The sequence below is a fragment of the Halyomorpha halys genome, unplaced genomic scaffold, assembly GCF_000696795.3.
Source record: "Halyomorpha halys isolate HHAL.00 unplaced genomic scaffold, Hhal_1.1 Scaffold458.1, whole genome shotgun sequence".
In the NCBI taxonomy this organism is placed as follows: Eukaryota; Metazoa; Arthropoda; class Insecta; order Hemiptera; family Pentatomidae; genus Halyomorpha; species Halyomorpha halys.
In genome coordinates this window covers 533679-550365 of record NW_027113640.1, presented here as the reverse complement: position 1 = coordinate 550365, position 16687 = coordinate 533679, and the positions used below count along the sequence as shown (strand labels likewise).

At 29.4% G+C, this 16687-nt stretch overlaps 2 protein-coding genes across 2 annotated transcripts in view; one reads left to right on the top strand and one right to left on the bottom strand.

The window, feature by feature from the left end:
• The window catches only part of Lmpt (Limpet), a gene marked incomplete at its 5' end in the record, with an annotated part of 767445 nt that overhangs the window by 284215 nt on the left and 466543 nt on the right, over nt 1–16687 (top strand).
• On the bottom strand, nt 3179–3811 carry LOC136796683 (cuticle protein 19-like). Its single transcript, XM_067051033.1, has 3 exons — nt 3784–3811; nt 3617–3703; nt 3179–3520 (listed from the first exon to the last, which is right to left on the bottom strand). The coding sequence occupies exons 1-3, from the start codon at nt 3790–3792 to the stop codon at nt 3254–3256; spliced, it is 363 nt and encodes a 120-aa protein (XP_066907134.1). The 5' UTR covers nt 3793–3811; the 3' UTR covers nt 3179–3253.

Below are 16687 nucleotides of genomic sequence, written 5' to 3'. Positions count from 1 at the left end.
TATATATCTTTTTATAAAAATTTCAATTATATCGGTTATCTAGTTCAATGATAATTTCATTGAAATAGGTATAACCGGAAAAAGTTGGACTACTTAGAGAATTTTAAAATCAAACTTGACCGCTGGTCCAAAAAAAAAAAAAAAACTGTTATTCAGGAAAATATTTTAAAATAAAGTTTTGCGTATAATATATGAACCAAAGAATGATTGCTTAACCAAACAATTCAGAAAGCTGAATAATGTTGAATTACGCAATTTATTGCTTCACCGGGAAACAATAATTCAATTGATAGCATGACATCAGTTAAGTTGGGCATATAAAGTTGTGGATTAGTAATAAAATAAGTTTTTTAAAAACTAGTGATGAATTAATGGATAAGCTTCCACAACGTAGGTAGGATGATTTTAATTTGACGTTACTGATGAGTGGAGGTTACGCACGTGGGATCATGAATTTCAATATGAGTTTTTTTGGTGATACTAGGTCGAAAAATACCAGAAATGTGTCCAAGGTTTCTTGCTAATGCAACCCTAGGAGCCTAGAAAAAATATTTTACATAATTTTAGAACTATTTTATGTTAATGCATAGCAACGCATACAGCCTTTGCTCTTCATATATTTAATGGTTATTGTATGCCAATGATTTTTTTTATATATTAAGAAAAAAGTTTAGGCAACGTATTCAATGAGTTTGAGTGTGTAGAAAATTAAAAAAATACCAGTCACTTCCTCAAAAATATTTTTTTTTTAGAAAAATAAAGTCATATTCGGTTTTAGAATATTTTTCGAAACCCTTAAGTACAAATTTTCATATAAATTTATCATTTAATAAATTATTAGAAATTTTTCGGCTTTATTTTTGAAGAATATTTGTTTCCCTTCCATGTCCTGCTTTCATGAAATAAATTAAGAATTTCTCACAATATTATCCAGATACAACGTAACTACAACCATTGTTAAGCTTAATTCCCACTCTATAGACACCCATATGAATGCTTATAGAGAAAAAGCAGTTTCAATAAAAAAAAATTCTTAAGCGTTATATTTTATATATTCGGTTTTAATTCGTTTATGAGGGTTCAATTTCTACCATTTCCTTTTAATTTCTACTAAAAGTAGTTATTAATTGCATGGATTATGATTTTTAACCGGTTTTTTCTATTATGTTAATTTAATTTACTCGTGAAAAAAAAATACATTGCCTAGAAAAAAAGTAAATACTTAAAGTAGGATTATCCATTTATATATAATTTACAACGGATCCATTATTAACAATTCCAATTAAAAAAAAAACTTGTGACGCTTTCTACGTGAAATCTTATAATTTACATGCTCTACAAGACTAAAACAATATAAAGAAAAACATTCATATTTGAAAAACAATCTTTCAGAACCACCTAATTTTGTCTTATGAGAAACACATGATAATATTTAAAAGTCATTAATATTATTTAACCTCCATTCAAAACATTTAATTTTTAATTAATATAAAGGAATGAAAATATTTTGCAATTTTTATTTTTAACATCATTAATCCGATGAAATCATTTTAATATTAGTATAAACAAAAGAATTGTATGATTAATGTGTAAGGCGATATATGTAATTCCTATTTTATTTTGATTAAAATTCAATTTATATCATAAATTTTATTCTAATTTAAAATAATTATATTATATAACTACATGCTTAAAATTAATAGTATATTACTAGTATGTACTAGTAATCATTACCAGTACCTTCTCCTTCCTCATTTCGATTTGAAAAAAAAAAAATTTAGGTTGAAAACATGTCATGAAGATTATGTGTACCCATAATACGCATTCCATAATAACCACCTATAAAAATTGTATGGAATAAATTTACTATCAACAAAAATATGGAAATCTATTTAAGAGACTCTTTTTTCTTTTTCCATTCCTTTATTTTAAAATTTCAAATTATTAAAATATGTATATAGATCTTTGACCCTCAGTGAAACAGGTGGATCCAGGGCTGTCATATCTAGTTTTATTTTTCTTACATGATTGTATTCTACACTGATTTATTTTTGTATATAATCCATTTCCACATAAATAAATACATTATATTGAATAATGATATAAATATGAAACGGATAATTCTGCCTGGGTCCGACGTACCCACTACAAGGGAAAATTGAGAATTAGGATGTAGTTTTATGAACTGTAAATTATATTATTTTTAAAATTAATTAAAAATTAGTAGGGATGATCAATGATGCCTGAAGGTTTGAGTCGAACCCTTGACATGGAGAGAGAGAGGGGGGGGTAAACGTGTAATGCTTAACTTAAATATCAATTATACTGTTAACACTATTATTTTTTTTCTTATATTTTGCCTATTTATCATTTATTATGGTTACATATATTTTTTTTCTCTCAACTTTATTTTTCTTTCCATATTGCAGTTTTTAAATTATTAATAAGTAATATATTCATACTTCTTTGCATTATGTAACTTCATTTTTATTTTATTTCCTTAATTATGTTATTTTACCTACTTGTTCAATTACCTATGTATACATTTTATTTTCTACTTCTCTCATCACTTCATTTTATCAATTCCATTCTGTAAAATTATCCACTTCATTCAGTTTATAGTTCACATTTTCTTTCTTCTTTTTTTTATTTTTTATATTTATTGGTTGTTATCTTGTTCTGTTCTTAGCCCTGATGAAGGTTAGAAACTATAGCCGAAACGTAGGCACAATTACATAAGTAACATTAACTTATTTGTGTTTCATTTTGATCGCACCCCCAACCATCTTCTCCCCGTACAAATCATCCACGGTCAACTATCTCTCATAATTATTATTTTTTTTCAGCTAATTCTAAAACTTTTCTCCTACTTCCAACTTTATTTGATTAAAATGAATATCGTTGAAGTATCTTTAATATAATTTTACGTTTAAATTTATTACCTGTTTTGACTATATCCATATAACATTTTTATACAAGTATGTTTTCTATTTGGATTCTACTGAAGTTAATTAATTAATAAAAGTGTGTGTGCGTGTGTGTGTGTATTCATTCATATATGCACTAAGAGATCACAATTTTCATTTTCAGTAACTCCGTAATTTATAATTTTAAAATTAACCTAAAATTTAAATAAATCTTTTAACATAAAATTGAGGTTATAGTTATAAAAATCATATATTTAATTATTTTTAAAATTTATTGTTTTTATAAAAAACATATTTATATTATTGTTTTATACAAATGCTTAAAATTAGTAGTGATGTTCGTGATGATGCTTGAAGAAGGTCTCTTTGGAACCCTCAACATGAGGATGCTTAGCGTGTCCTTTCCTCTCTACGACGGCGTTGAAACCGTTCTTCTTGTCGGCGGTGTAGTGGACGATCCTCTCGGTACCATCGGGTTCGTAGAGGGAGTAGTAGCCCTTCACAACGTCTCCTTCTCTAGTCTCTTCCTGCTTCTTGACATCGTGGGTGTGACCGTCATGTACTCCATAATCGAATTTGTACTTTGGGTGGGCCTAGAAAAATAATTATTGTAATTATCTTATGCTCATCTTTATAACAGGCATTAGATAAAAAAATTGATTTCTCGTAAAAAATAAAAAAAAACTCACATAGTAATCTACAACATGCTCTTCGTGGTGTTCATGATGTCCATACTGGGCGACGGCTACTCCAACGAGACACAGAACTAACACTGCCTGTAAGTACACCAAACGTATTTAAATAATAGAAAACATAAAATATGTTGTTATTGTCGATAAATAAATCCTGCAAGTACCTTGCACATGTTGACTGGTTCACTATTCTTTTTCGAATACGTTACCAGTGGGAACTTCTCAAGTTTATATACCGTTACTTTCCCCTTCCCAGATCCTACGCCTATCTACTTTGGTAATACCTCCTGGAAAATAGTCAGCTGTTCGGTAACAAACGAACAATGGGCAAATATATTGTTTTTTTTTTTCACATCTTTATATTTTGTTCCCTAATTTTTAAAAAAATACGGAATAATATAGTCATATTTTGATTTTAAAATAGCCGCTGTCAACTTCAAAATTTTGTTTCACTAAATGCATTTTGAATATTGCTGAAAAAAAAAAATGATTTTAAAATAAGAAAAAAACTTACATGTGAACAATGATTTCTGACTAAGCAATAATATGCAAATAATATTATCAATATAATTTAATTAGTTTAGGCCACTAAAAATCTTTTTAAGTGATTAAGTAATAGTTCAAGGGTACTATCAGTTAAATTTTATTATTTTTGTTTTATTGAAACTCTCTTCAATAGTATTTCATAAAAGTTTATTTTTACTAATAAGGACTTTGTATGAAGTCAATGGTCTAGGAAGTTTCCATTAAACACTTATGGATATCACTGATAACTCATTAAAAAATGGATAAAGAATCTTCTAAGATTAATCTCTAGTACCATTCATTTGTTTTCATCTTTCTGAGAAATCCTTTAATACTGGTTTTTAAAGTAATAATTTTTTTTTTGTAGCCCAAACTTTTTTCCTACTAATTTATTGATCATATTTTTTTTCTTATGAATATTCAATGTGATATAGGAAATTGGAACGAAAATCGTAAAATTTTTGTGCTTTTCAAAACGATGTTAAAATCAAATGAAACTGATTGGACTCTACTAGGCAAAAGTTGAACTTAGCAAATGTATGCTTCACTGTTAGCATCAAGAAGAACTGTTTTTCTAATTGTCTTAAAGTATTTAAGATATCAAATTGACCCTAGGAAATGTGGAAAAAAATCCTTTTCATTATTAAAAATTTTAAAAACTACAATTTTCCATATTATTATTCTCATAAAAAAAATTATATTGTAACATCAGAGAATAAATTCAAGAATTAATACTTTGTTAGCCATGATTAAGGAATTAAAAGTCTAGATGGCGTATTCTACGTTACATCATATTACAGCTAATCATAACAGTCGTTCCATGAATATTTAGTCCTCGAAGATAGCAACATTTTTATTACGCAAATGTTAATGAACTCTTTTTGTTTAAAAAATGAACGAAATACATAAACTTGGCACCGGCATTTGACTCAGTCACACTTCTAGATTATTTTGCAAATCAGCTACCAGAATGTTAACATCGGTTGCATTGTTAACGATCATATTAATTATTTAAGATTCTTCTATCAAACTTCATTATCATTTTGTATCTATTATGATGGAAGTATCTAATATAACTAAGTCATATTTTTATTGAAAATATTGATTTATAACAGCTATTTGACAAGGGAAAATTTAAAATTTCAAATAAACTAAATATATTTTTAGAATAGAATTTTAATTTGTCAAAAAATAGTCTTTACTTTTCAGAGGTTGATTTATAAGCTTTTTTTTCCCTAGGAAACTCCTCAATTATTTTCACACCTGGTTTAATAACTTAACTTATCAAAGTATTCATTTCAGTAATGATTAAATATTCTTGTTTTATGATGAGATATTAGTTTAAAATTATTTTTCGCGTAGGTATTTACAAATGCACACATAATCTCAGTTTACGTGTAGTGAGTTTAATGTATATGAATATTTCATATTTGTTTTTGTTGTTGGATTTAATTTCTTGAATATTAAACTTAAGGTGCTGAAATGAGAATAAATCTTTTACCAAGCTATATGTAGTCGGGGCAATTCTATGGTGGTGTAATTTTATGAGATAATTATGGTTGCAGATTCGAGGTTGCCCATAATTTATAATTATAACATTCGTAAGTTGGTAAATTAGTTTTTTTAAGAAGGGACGTCTCAAATCAGTTAGATCCAATTGAAATTCCAAAGAGTAAACCCCGAACGTCCTAGATTAGTGGATACATCACATTGATTTTGCATGAATATTTTAATAAATTTTATTTTATTTATTATAATAATTTTCGTAGGTGTATATATTAATAGATTTTGATGCCAAACAACTACAATAAAAACAAAACCAATTTATTAATTGAATTATCCTGATTTAAAAAAAAAATTTCTATTTAAATATTTTGTTGGGAGTGCGTTGGCACTGTAGTAAGGTACAATGCTATTAACTAAAAGGACCCAGGTTCGAATCACTGTTGTGCCGTTAGTCAATGCTGTTTGGAGCCCACCTATGGTCCACCCAACCTCATAAATTGGGTACCCTTAATTTGGTAAAATCTGGCGGTCAAGCGTGATTCTGACCAAATAACCTCCTTGCACAACCGTTGGTCTAGTAACAGTACTACATCCTTAATCCTTCGTGGGTTGTAGCTGTACAGATTTTATTTTTTAAATTAAATTTACATTATTTTAATTTTCTCATTTATTCGTAATATGCGAATGTGTAGTAATTGTAATCCGTCATAAAAGTCATCACTTCTTCAATCTCAAGACATATTCGGCCGGGAACTTCTAATCTAGATAGCACAGAAGATTCCTCACTTCATCGTTTCACCTCTCTTTTATTTTAACCATAACATTTGCTTATTTGGTGTTTTTCTTTAGTTTACTCTAACAATGCAAGTGAATAATATATATTTGGATCATAAGGGAATATGGATTCATTGTTGGAAGAAAAGAAATGTGTTTAATATTTCGTTTGTTATCATGGTCATATCTTTTCAATTTTTTTTAGAGTTCCCAAATCAGTGATGTACAATATATCGAGGACTTCGTAGGTTCTGTTGGAGTAAACAGCTTTTGTTTCTTGAACCTTGAATTACATTAGGAGGGTATGGTTTTGAAAATTTTCTTGAGCCTTGGTGTCGTCTTAGGAGTAGGAGGGATCTCATCTCTCTCTTGTTCTAATAATTTAAAAAAACTAAAAAGTTTGTAAATATGATGCTTTATTACATCGGAATCCTAAAATTATTGTAACATGATCTAATAAAATATTTACTAAAATTTATAATCCAACACCTTCAACAATAATTCAACAAATTATTATTTTGTCCATACAGTGTTACATTTGAAAGAAAATTATTTTAGTCTACTATCGCAAAAGATAAATGAAATTATAAATCTATAATAGTTGAAAACAATAAAATATTTGATTATTATTATAAAAAGTGGTCAAAATGAAGGGAAATTTTAGATTCTTGTAATATTAAAATAAAGAAATTCAAAATTCTGCAATTCTAATTACAATGAGCAATTATTGTACTGTTTAGAACCTTTTGTGTACACATTAAACTCATATAAATCTAAATATGTCTATAAATTTCCAATTCTTTACTTTTTCCGTGTTTCACACCCATGCAAATATCATTTTATCCTTTATTTTTTTTCATTCCAACTATTCAAAATAAAAGTAAGTACTTTAACAAAATAACAGGCCGGTTTTTTTCTATATGCTTTTAAAATGATTTATATTTTGTTGACTACTTTAAATATATATCCCCCCCCCCCCAATCCGTTATTACTTCCATGATACATAGTAAATACCTCCACCTCAAACAAGAAAAGAAGAATAGTTTTAGGTATAAAGTAGTAAAGTTTTAGTATAATAAACATAAAACGGGATATTTTTTTAATATTTATTTATTTTTTTTATAAAAAAATTTATTTACAATACAATATTAATTATCCCTAAAATTAATAGTGATGATCATGATGATGCTTGAAGAAGGTCTCTTTGGAACCCTCTACATGAGGATGCTTAGCGTGTCCTTTCCTCTCTACGACGGCGTTGAAACCGTTCTTCTTGTCGGCGGTATAGTGGACGATCCTCTCGGTACCATCGGGTTCGTAGAGGGAGTAGTAGCCCTTGACGACGTCTCCTTCCCTGGTCTCTTCCTGCTTCTTGACGTCGTGGGTATGGCCATCATGTACTCCGTAGTCGAATTTGTACTTTGGGTGGGCCTAGAAGATTAATTATTGACATTATCTTTTCATCGTCGAGACAATATCTATTGAACAAAAAGAAATTATAAATCGGTCATAAGAAAAACTCACATAATAGTCTACGACATGCTCTTCATGCTTCTTTTCGTGGTGCTCATGGTGTCCATACTGGGCGACAGCTGCTCCAACCAGACACAGAACTAACACTGCCTGTAAGCACACCAAGCTCATTAAAAGAAATTAAAACATAAAATGTGTTGTCTTACTTCGTTAAAAATTGCTACAAGTACCTTGTACATGTTGGCTGTTTCACTGTTCTTTTTCGAATGTGTTCACAGTTCTCCTTTCGCCAGTTTATATATTGTTACTATCCCCCTCCATACCTTCGTAATCTGCGTTGGTAATTCGCCTCTTGCCAATATTTGTTAGTAAAATTACTTTCCTAATAAATCCATTATGAATAGTTGTAGTAAATTACTTTATTCTCGTTTATTAAAAAGAATTTTAAGGAAAAACACACATGAAAAAGATTAATTTTACCTTACTAACAAAAATGTACTCTTTAGATTTAAATAATTGTGTGTATTAATTTAGTTAGAAATATTATTTTAGTTGGAAATATTACTTTAGTTTAGAAACATTTTGAAATATAGTTTTGATACAAATCACTGCTAGTTAAATTTTGATTTCTTATGTTGCATTTTTTTTAGTTAAATACACTAGTTTATTAATTTTTGCCCATCTCCAAAATAAGAGATTCAAGCCATGAAAAATTGCCTACAAGTTGTTTTGTCAAATTTATTTAGCCCCAATGTTTGCTTATTATTTTTTTTTTTAAGTCATTTCTAAATCGTGATGACAGTTAAGATTCTAATGAATCTACTTAAAAAATATATTATATTAAAATCAATCGAATTTTTTTTTTTAATAACAAATATTTCTCTTCTTTTTATTTTTTTATATAACATTTGTCTTTTCAAGATGTGTTTCTTGTTCTTATTTCGGTTTGAAAATTACTTTGCAATTATTTAATGAATGAAATCCGTGACCCCTTGTAGCTGTTGTGTTCAAAAGTTCAAGAATACAAATTTAAATTACGTGACAGCGTGGAGAAACTTATAAAAAAAAGGAAACGGATATTCTTAGTATGTAGAGTGTATTCTTATAGACTATGAATTAGAAATCAAGGCTGGTTTTTATTGTCGGAGACGATGCACCTTATACAGTTAATAATTCTATGGACTATCTGCTGATATTGCCATTATAAGGAGTTAGGAAAGTAGTCCATTTTTAGATTCACTGAAAAGTTTAAATAAAGATTGTTTGAATGTTACAAACCAAAAAACGTAAGGTTTCATGCATTAGTGAATACTTACAGATAATTACGTACCAGAAATATATAGAAAAAGGACAATTTAGGGAAGATCGAATTAAAATACTAAATTAGCAGATAAAAAAAAGATATAAATAGTACCATCTTATATAATTCTGAGACTTTTTTTTTTATTTATTGCCTTCATGAATACAAAGCTTACCACTCTTTGTTAGCAAAGAAAAAATTTTTATATTTTTTCCTCATTCTACGAAAGGAAAATGTTTGATTGGTGCGTACTATCCTATAATATGAGTACGACTTCAATTTGTCAAAAATATAACTTCCAGAAGATCTAAAATGAAACAGCGCTATATCGTGGACGGGGTGTATACCCCCCCTCACCGGCCCCCTTTTCTATGCTAGATGGGATTTTCTTATCTTGATTCGAAAACATTTACTTATTTCCAGTCCAGCGTTAAAGCGATCCACATCATAACTAAGATCCAGCTTATTATATTTTAATATTTAATAGTTTTCTTAAGTTATATGTAGTCAAAAAAGAAATTACTTAACCCTCACATCAGCGGATTTTTAACAATAATGGACAAGTGTTTTCTTTTTACTTAAATGTCTTTATGGGCCTTTTTCTTACTTTCCGTTTGAATGATATGTACCCGGTATTTTAAATAATTAGCAAATATCAAAACCTATTAACAACCTAACGTTATTAAAATTAAGGAAGTTGAAGTAGAATGTGTTGTTATAAGTTATGTTTATCACAAAATATAACCTTCCTCTACTTAACCAAATTAAACTGTTTAATTTAGGTATTCCCCGGAGTAAAAATTGGGGGATATTACCCAAATTAATTATTATACTGGTGAGTTGGTTTAAATTAAGGTATTACTGATAGTTTGCTGGTAATGAGTGGACTGTATTTACAATAAACTGATATAATATACTTTAAAATAAAATACCTCTATTCTGGATGGTTTGAACAAAATGATTCCAATGTGATTAGTTGGTTAGTGAGAAATTTGGTTTTATTACATGAATGGGTTTAAATATTGCAGTTTACTTGTGTGATGTTCCTGAGACTTGATGTTGATGTTGATGCTGGGATCTTGATGTTGATTCTTGTTTGAAGATGTACATGAAAGAAGGGTTCCTCTTGGTTCTTTTTCCTCATCCTCCCGTCGCCGCCGCCTCCCTCGCCTGAGTGTACAGATTTACTCCCTCATGATTTATGAGAAAAGTCTTTCCTGAAGAGTACTGTCTCTTTCTTCACCAACCGAACAACCACAGGTCAAGATGGCTACTCAACTGGTACTCACTCCTTTGTTTTATTTGGGATCAAGATGGCTGCCCAAGCTTCCTACCGCTTATCCCTGCCACCAGATGGCATAATGAACCTCAGTCCAGAAGTGAGGGGGCACCTTTCTTAAACATTAACATTACATGAAACTTCCAATCCATTACAGAAGTCTACTTGACTATAATAAGGTCTTTCTCGACAAACGGAGTTGAGCTTTGGGGCTCCACTAAACCATCCAATTCCCCCCGAATCCAATCCTTACAGTCTAAAATTGTTCGTAATATTCTTTATGCTCCTTACTTTGTCACAAATCAAGTCATCCATTAGGACCTCAATCTTCCATATGTTTCCGATATGGCCAGAACGAGTTACCAATCCTCCCTTGATAAACTTCCCAACCACCCAAATCCACTTGTTTCTAACCTGGCTTCTCCTTTATTTCCTAATAATCCTCCTAGGCGTCTGAAAAGAAGATGACCTCGAGATCTTCTCCTCTAGATATGTTATTGGAGTTCTATCAGTGGATAGATTCTCCACATGTTTGTATCATGTCATTTTACCACTAACAGCAAATTTTCTTGTTGTATATATTTTTATAGAGTTATAAATAACAATAAATAAATTATTAAAAAAAAATTGCGTGAATGTATAAATTTATGGTCGTATGAATTCCTCAACTATATTCATGAGGTTGCTTAAGTTTAAAACCAGTATCATTGAAGTTATGAGATTATGATTGGAGGAAGATAGTCAGGGTGGTGATAAATAAAAGTATCAAAATAGTAACAAAAATCTATTTATTGTTAACCATTGTTACGCCCCACTTTTCAGCTACGTCAGAGCTGATAAGATCGATGCTCTGCTGCCAACTGAGCGGTTTTTAGTTGGCAGCAGAATATCATTCTTATCGGCCCTGACGAAGTCCTGTGGGACGAAACGATGACTAACAATAAATAGTTTTTTATTACTATTTTGATACCTTAATTGACCGCCACTCGTACTAACTTCCTCCAATCTACTTCATACGTTCAATGAAGGACATTAAATATATTAGATATAAACTATTAATTCACTTGACAGTACAAAAGTGTTTGTACTTTATATTATTATTTATTTTATTTTTTAAAAGAATTAGTCCTTTTATTACTTCTTGATTTATTTTGACATTTAAATAACGTTTCGGGCTGTTTTCTCATTATCCAGTTCTATGTCTTTTTTTAGAATTATATGATGAGCATGTATTAACTCAATATATTGAAAAAATGCACAGAAGATGTACATAATAATATGGTCGTTAATTTTAAATTTTAAACAGACAATACGAACCTACTTACGACTTTAAAAAATAAAATGTTGACATATATTAATGATTTGAATATCAAAGTTTCTTTTAAACTGCATTGGCTTATGTCTATCTTATAATTTAACAGAAACAATGAATAGTTGGCAAATGGCCCGAAATGTAGTTCGACTGTTAAAATAAGAACGAAATAGGTTAATTCTTCGAGAAATAGAAAAAAATATATAATGAGAAGTGAAATATATTATAGTTATTATATATTTTGGTCAACATTTTCAAAAAATTCTAATTTTTGTCATAATAAAATAAATAAAGTCCATATTCTGCTAAACTTCTCTTAGGATAAGTTTCAAGGTTCAATAAGTAATTATTACTCTCGTTAGAATCTTCCTTAAACATATTTAATCCTAAGATTGTCCATTTTTCAAACCTATACAGACAGTTCATCATTTATTTGAACTTCATCTGATTAAAACGAATATAGTTAAAGTATCTTTAATAAAACTTTACCTTTAGAGTTAGTTGGATTAATTAAACTAATTAATTAAATTTAAATAAACCTTTAAACGGAAAATTGTGGGCTAGGTTAATTTAAAAACCATGTATTTAATTATTTAAAAAATTTATTGTTTTTATAAAAAACATATTTATATTATTGTATTATACAAATGCTTAAAATTAGTAGTGATGGTCGTGATGATGCTTGAAGAAGGTCTCTTTGGATCCCTCAACATGAGGATGCTTAGCGTGTCCTTTCCTCTCTACGACGGCGTTGAAACCGTTCTTCTTGTCGGCGGTGTAGTGGACGATCCTCTCTGTACCATCGGGTTCGTAGAGGGAGTAGTAGCCCTTGACGACGTCTCCTTCTCTGGTCTCTTCTTGCTTCTTTACGTCATGGGTGTGACCATCATGTACTCCGTAGTCGAATTTGTACTTTGGGTGGGCCTAGAAGATTAATTATTGACATTATCTTTTCATCGTCGAGACAATATCTACTGAACAAAAAGAAATTATAAATTGGTCATAAGAAAAACTCACATAATAGTCTACTACGTGCTCTTCATGCTTCTTTTCGTGGTGCTCATGATGCCCGTACTGGGCGACAGCTGCTCCAACCAGACACAGAACTAACACTGCCTGTAAGCACACCAAGCGTATTAAAATAAACCAAAACATAAAATGTGTTTTCGTACTTTATAAATAATTGCTACAAGTACCTTGTACATGTTTGCTGCTCCACTGCTGTTTTTCGAATGTATTCACAGTTCTCCTTTCGCCAGTTTATATATTGTTACTATCCCCCTCCATACCTTCGTAATCTACATTGGTATATATAATTTTCTTGTCGAAATCTCATAGTAAAATTATTTTCATTATTAATAGTAGCAAGTAATTGTATAATCATTTGTAAACAAGAACTTCTAGACATAAGATGAATTTTACCTAATTCTCTGTACATTGTATGCGTGTTTTAATAAAATTAGAGTTTTTTTTTGCTAAAAAATATTGGTATGAAAAATATCTTGTATTCATATTATAATGGCTAGTTTTGAATTTAATTTTATTAATTAGTCGGCTAATTTCAAAATAAAAAACAATTATCTACATGTTATTTACCAAATTTATTTAGCCCTGAAAACGACCAAATATATTTTTAAGTTTGCTTGAACGTCTTATTAAAAACTTAGTTTTAATCAAATATACATTTAAAAATTATTTAATGACGGATTTAGATTAAAACTTAGATTGTATAATAATATATTTTGTTGATTTCATTGTTAGATAGTACAAGCCACCTTATTAATTTTTTTTTTGTTTTTTTATCTAATATTTATCATCTCGGAAACCTTTCATTAATGTAATGATTTTTTATTTAAACTCCTGCATTATATTAAGTAATTATTAATGAGGGTTTTTAAAGTTTTTAGTTCCTTTTTTTGTCATTATAATTTATCTCGTACATATTATTAAGTTCATTATTTACTCCGGGCCAAAATATTTAACAGTTATTGTGAAAGAATGGCTTTATTTTTCCTTTAAGTGTGTTCTCTGTCAAGGATTACAAGATGGCTAGAAGAACCATTTTAATAAAAAATATTTGTTATAATTTTAAATAATATCATATTTCACTTACTTACATGATTTTTGTTTTTGTTTTGTACTTTGTCTTTTATTGGCCTTTGATAGGCATTCGATACAGCTTGGGCCAAGAATATGACAAGCCACAATTTTAAAACAATTAGAATTTTGTTCAAAATACTCTTTCGGTTCTCCCGAAAGTTTCATTTAGTATTAATTTGTCAGACAACATTTTTACGTATTGTATTCTATAACATGAAATATACAAGACTCTAAATAAGAATCATAGATTTTTTCGAAATTTCTCTAATGAACAATTTTTATCATGCGACTTTTCATGTTCTTGTACAATGGCCTTCAATTAATGTACCATTTCTATTTTTTGTGAATTAATACTAACATTTTGTTCTAACTGTCGTAAAATTAATCTTATACACCATTGTATAGTATTTGACTTTTATTTGTACTTATAACTTATTTATTCCAAATAAAAGTAGATCATAAGGTTGGAATGGTGGTCCAAAATGGTACCCAAAATTTCTGAAAAAAAATCTTATTTATTTTTATTCTTAGAAAATTTATTTCCTATTTTATACGATTCAATTTTTTTATTTTTGATGAATCTGTGATTATTTATTGTCTGCATACAAAACTAGGGTGAAATATTTTATTTAGCATTGCTGCTTCAATGCATTGGGTTGTACACTCAGTATACTTGTTAATCCTTGATTGGATACATAAACACTAATGTGTGTATATGTATAATCACCAAAGATATATTTTTTTTGTTCTAACAATAATTATCTATAACCTAAATACAAAATATTTCAAATATTATTTTCTTTTAATTTTTATGTATTTATCCACCTCCTTCTGACCCTATGTTACATTATAGTTTCTTTATTCATTCATTCCTTTTTTTTTTGTTCTCAATCCTGTCTACGCTATTCTCTCTATTCCGCAACACAGGTTTAGTCCGTTACACTAATGTAGGGAAACTTTTACGAAATTATCAATAAATTGAAATAAATTTTTAAAAAACACAATATTAGAATAATTAAAAAATAAATAAATAAGTTAAAATAAATGCGTCCAAACCAAATTCCAATGAATATAATCTACAACCAATTACATTTTATTATTTAAAATTAAAATTTATAACTTAATTTTATAAAACATTATATTTGTTTTTAATTATAAAAATAAAATTATAAATATATAATATGTCGTATAATCCGAACAGAAGAATAAATTATTGCCTGTGAAGGATTTTTGATTAATTTAATTTGACGGGACAAAATAAGAAAGAATTCTTCATAATATATATGAACTTCTTTATTTAATTGACCCTAACTCATCATATTTTACGAAAACATGTATGAAGTTGCTTTTATTAAGCATGTTAATTAGTAGCTTGTTAGAATATGGATCTGTTAGAAGAAAACTTCAAAACCTATGTTGCTGTGAGGTTGAAACGGAAGGATTCATGGTTTATTGAAAAATCAATGAAATATAAACAATAGTTTTTATGACATAAAATACGAGAAATACTGATACAGTATAAAACGTAGTACTTTATAACGAGGGTTTACTGTACATGACCTATATATTATTTTATTAGGTAATTTCCCAAATTTATTTACATGGTCCTAAAATGGTCCTAGAATTGTTTTGAAACTAACCTGATACTAGAATTATTACAAAATGGCTTTCACTCGATTTCCGAATTCGTATGAGTTGAAAAAAGTGAGAGCTGGCGACGTAGCCGATTGACTAAATGTAAGAATATGATATCACTTCCCTGTAATTAGGGCAATTAAAGAAAATATCTTTAGTATGGGGACATCGTAAGTTGCCAATCAGTCAAACCCTAATTTATTCACATGAATATAAATGATTGAGTGTTGCATGTCGAAGATGAATCTCGCTTCAAAGGGAATCATTACGAAACTACTTTTAAAGTCAAGTGTCTGCTCACCGATGAAAGAATTTTGAGTTATGAAAGTAATTTGACATCAAGAAAAGCTCTGTATGGAATTTTTTTTTTTAGTATTAAATTAAAATCTGTACCGCTACCACCCATGGAGGTTCAGGGGTTCAGTACTTTGTAAAGAAGTACTTTTACTAGGCCAATGGTTGTGCAAGGAGGTGATTTCGTCAGAATCACGCTCGACCGCCAGATTTTTACCTAATTAAGGGTGCCCAAATTAAGAAGTTAGGTGGACCCCAGGAGGGCTCCAGAACCCAGAGGAGTTGACTTCTTTAGTATTGCACGATAAAAATAGTCATTTAATAAACTAGTGAGTCCAGAGCCTCAAATTACAGAGGGAAAAAAACGCCTTAAAATTTTAGAGACGATTAACCTGGAATCCTTACAAAAAACTGAAAAGACAAGAAACTCCACGTCGATTTCGACTATTACAGCACTTACTAGATAAACGATCTAAACTTCCAACACATTACAAAAGACTGATCTACATGACTGTAACAAGGCCAATCTGGACAGATGGAGTTGAGCTTTGGGGCTCCACTAAACCTTCGAATTCCTCTCGTATTCAATCCTTACAATCCAAAATCCTTCGTAAAATCCTCAATACTCCTTACTTTGTCACAAATAAAATCATACATAAAGACCTTAATGTTCCCTATGTAACCGATCTAGCCCGAACCAGATATCACTCCTTCCATTATAAACTCTCTAACCACTCAAACCCCCTAGTTTCTAATCTTGCATCCTCTTCCATTTCTGACAATCCTCCGAGGCGCCTGAAAAGAAGATGGCCACGAGACCAGCTAATGTAAAATGTCATTAGAGTGCTACCAATGGGTAGTTTCTCTACA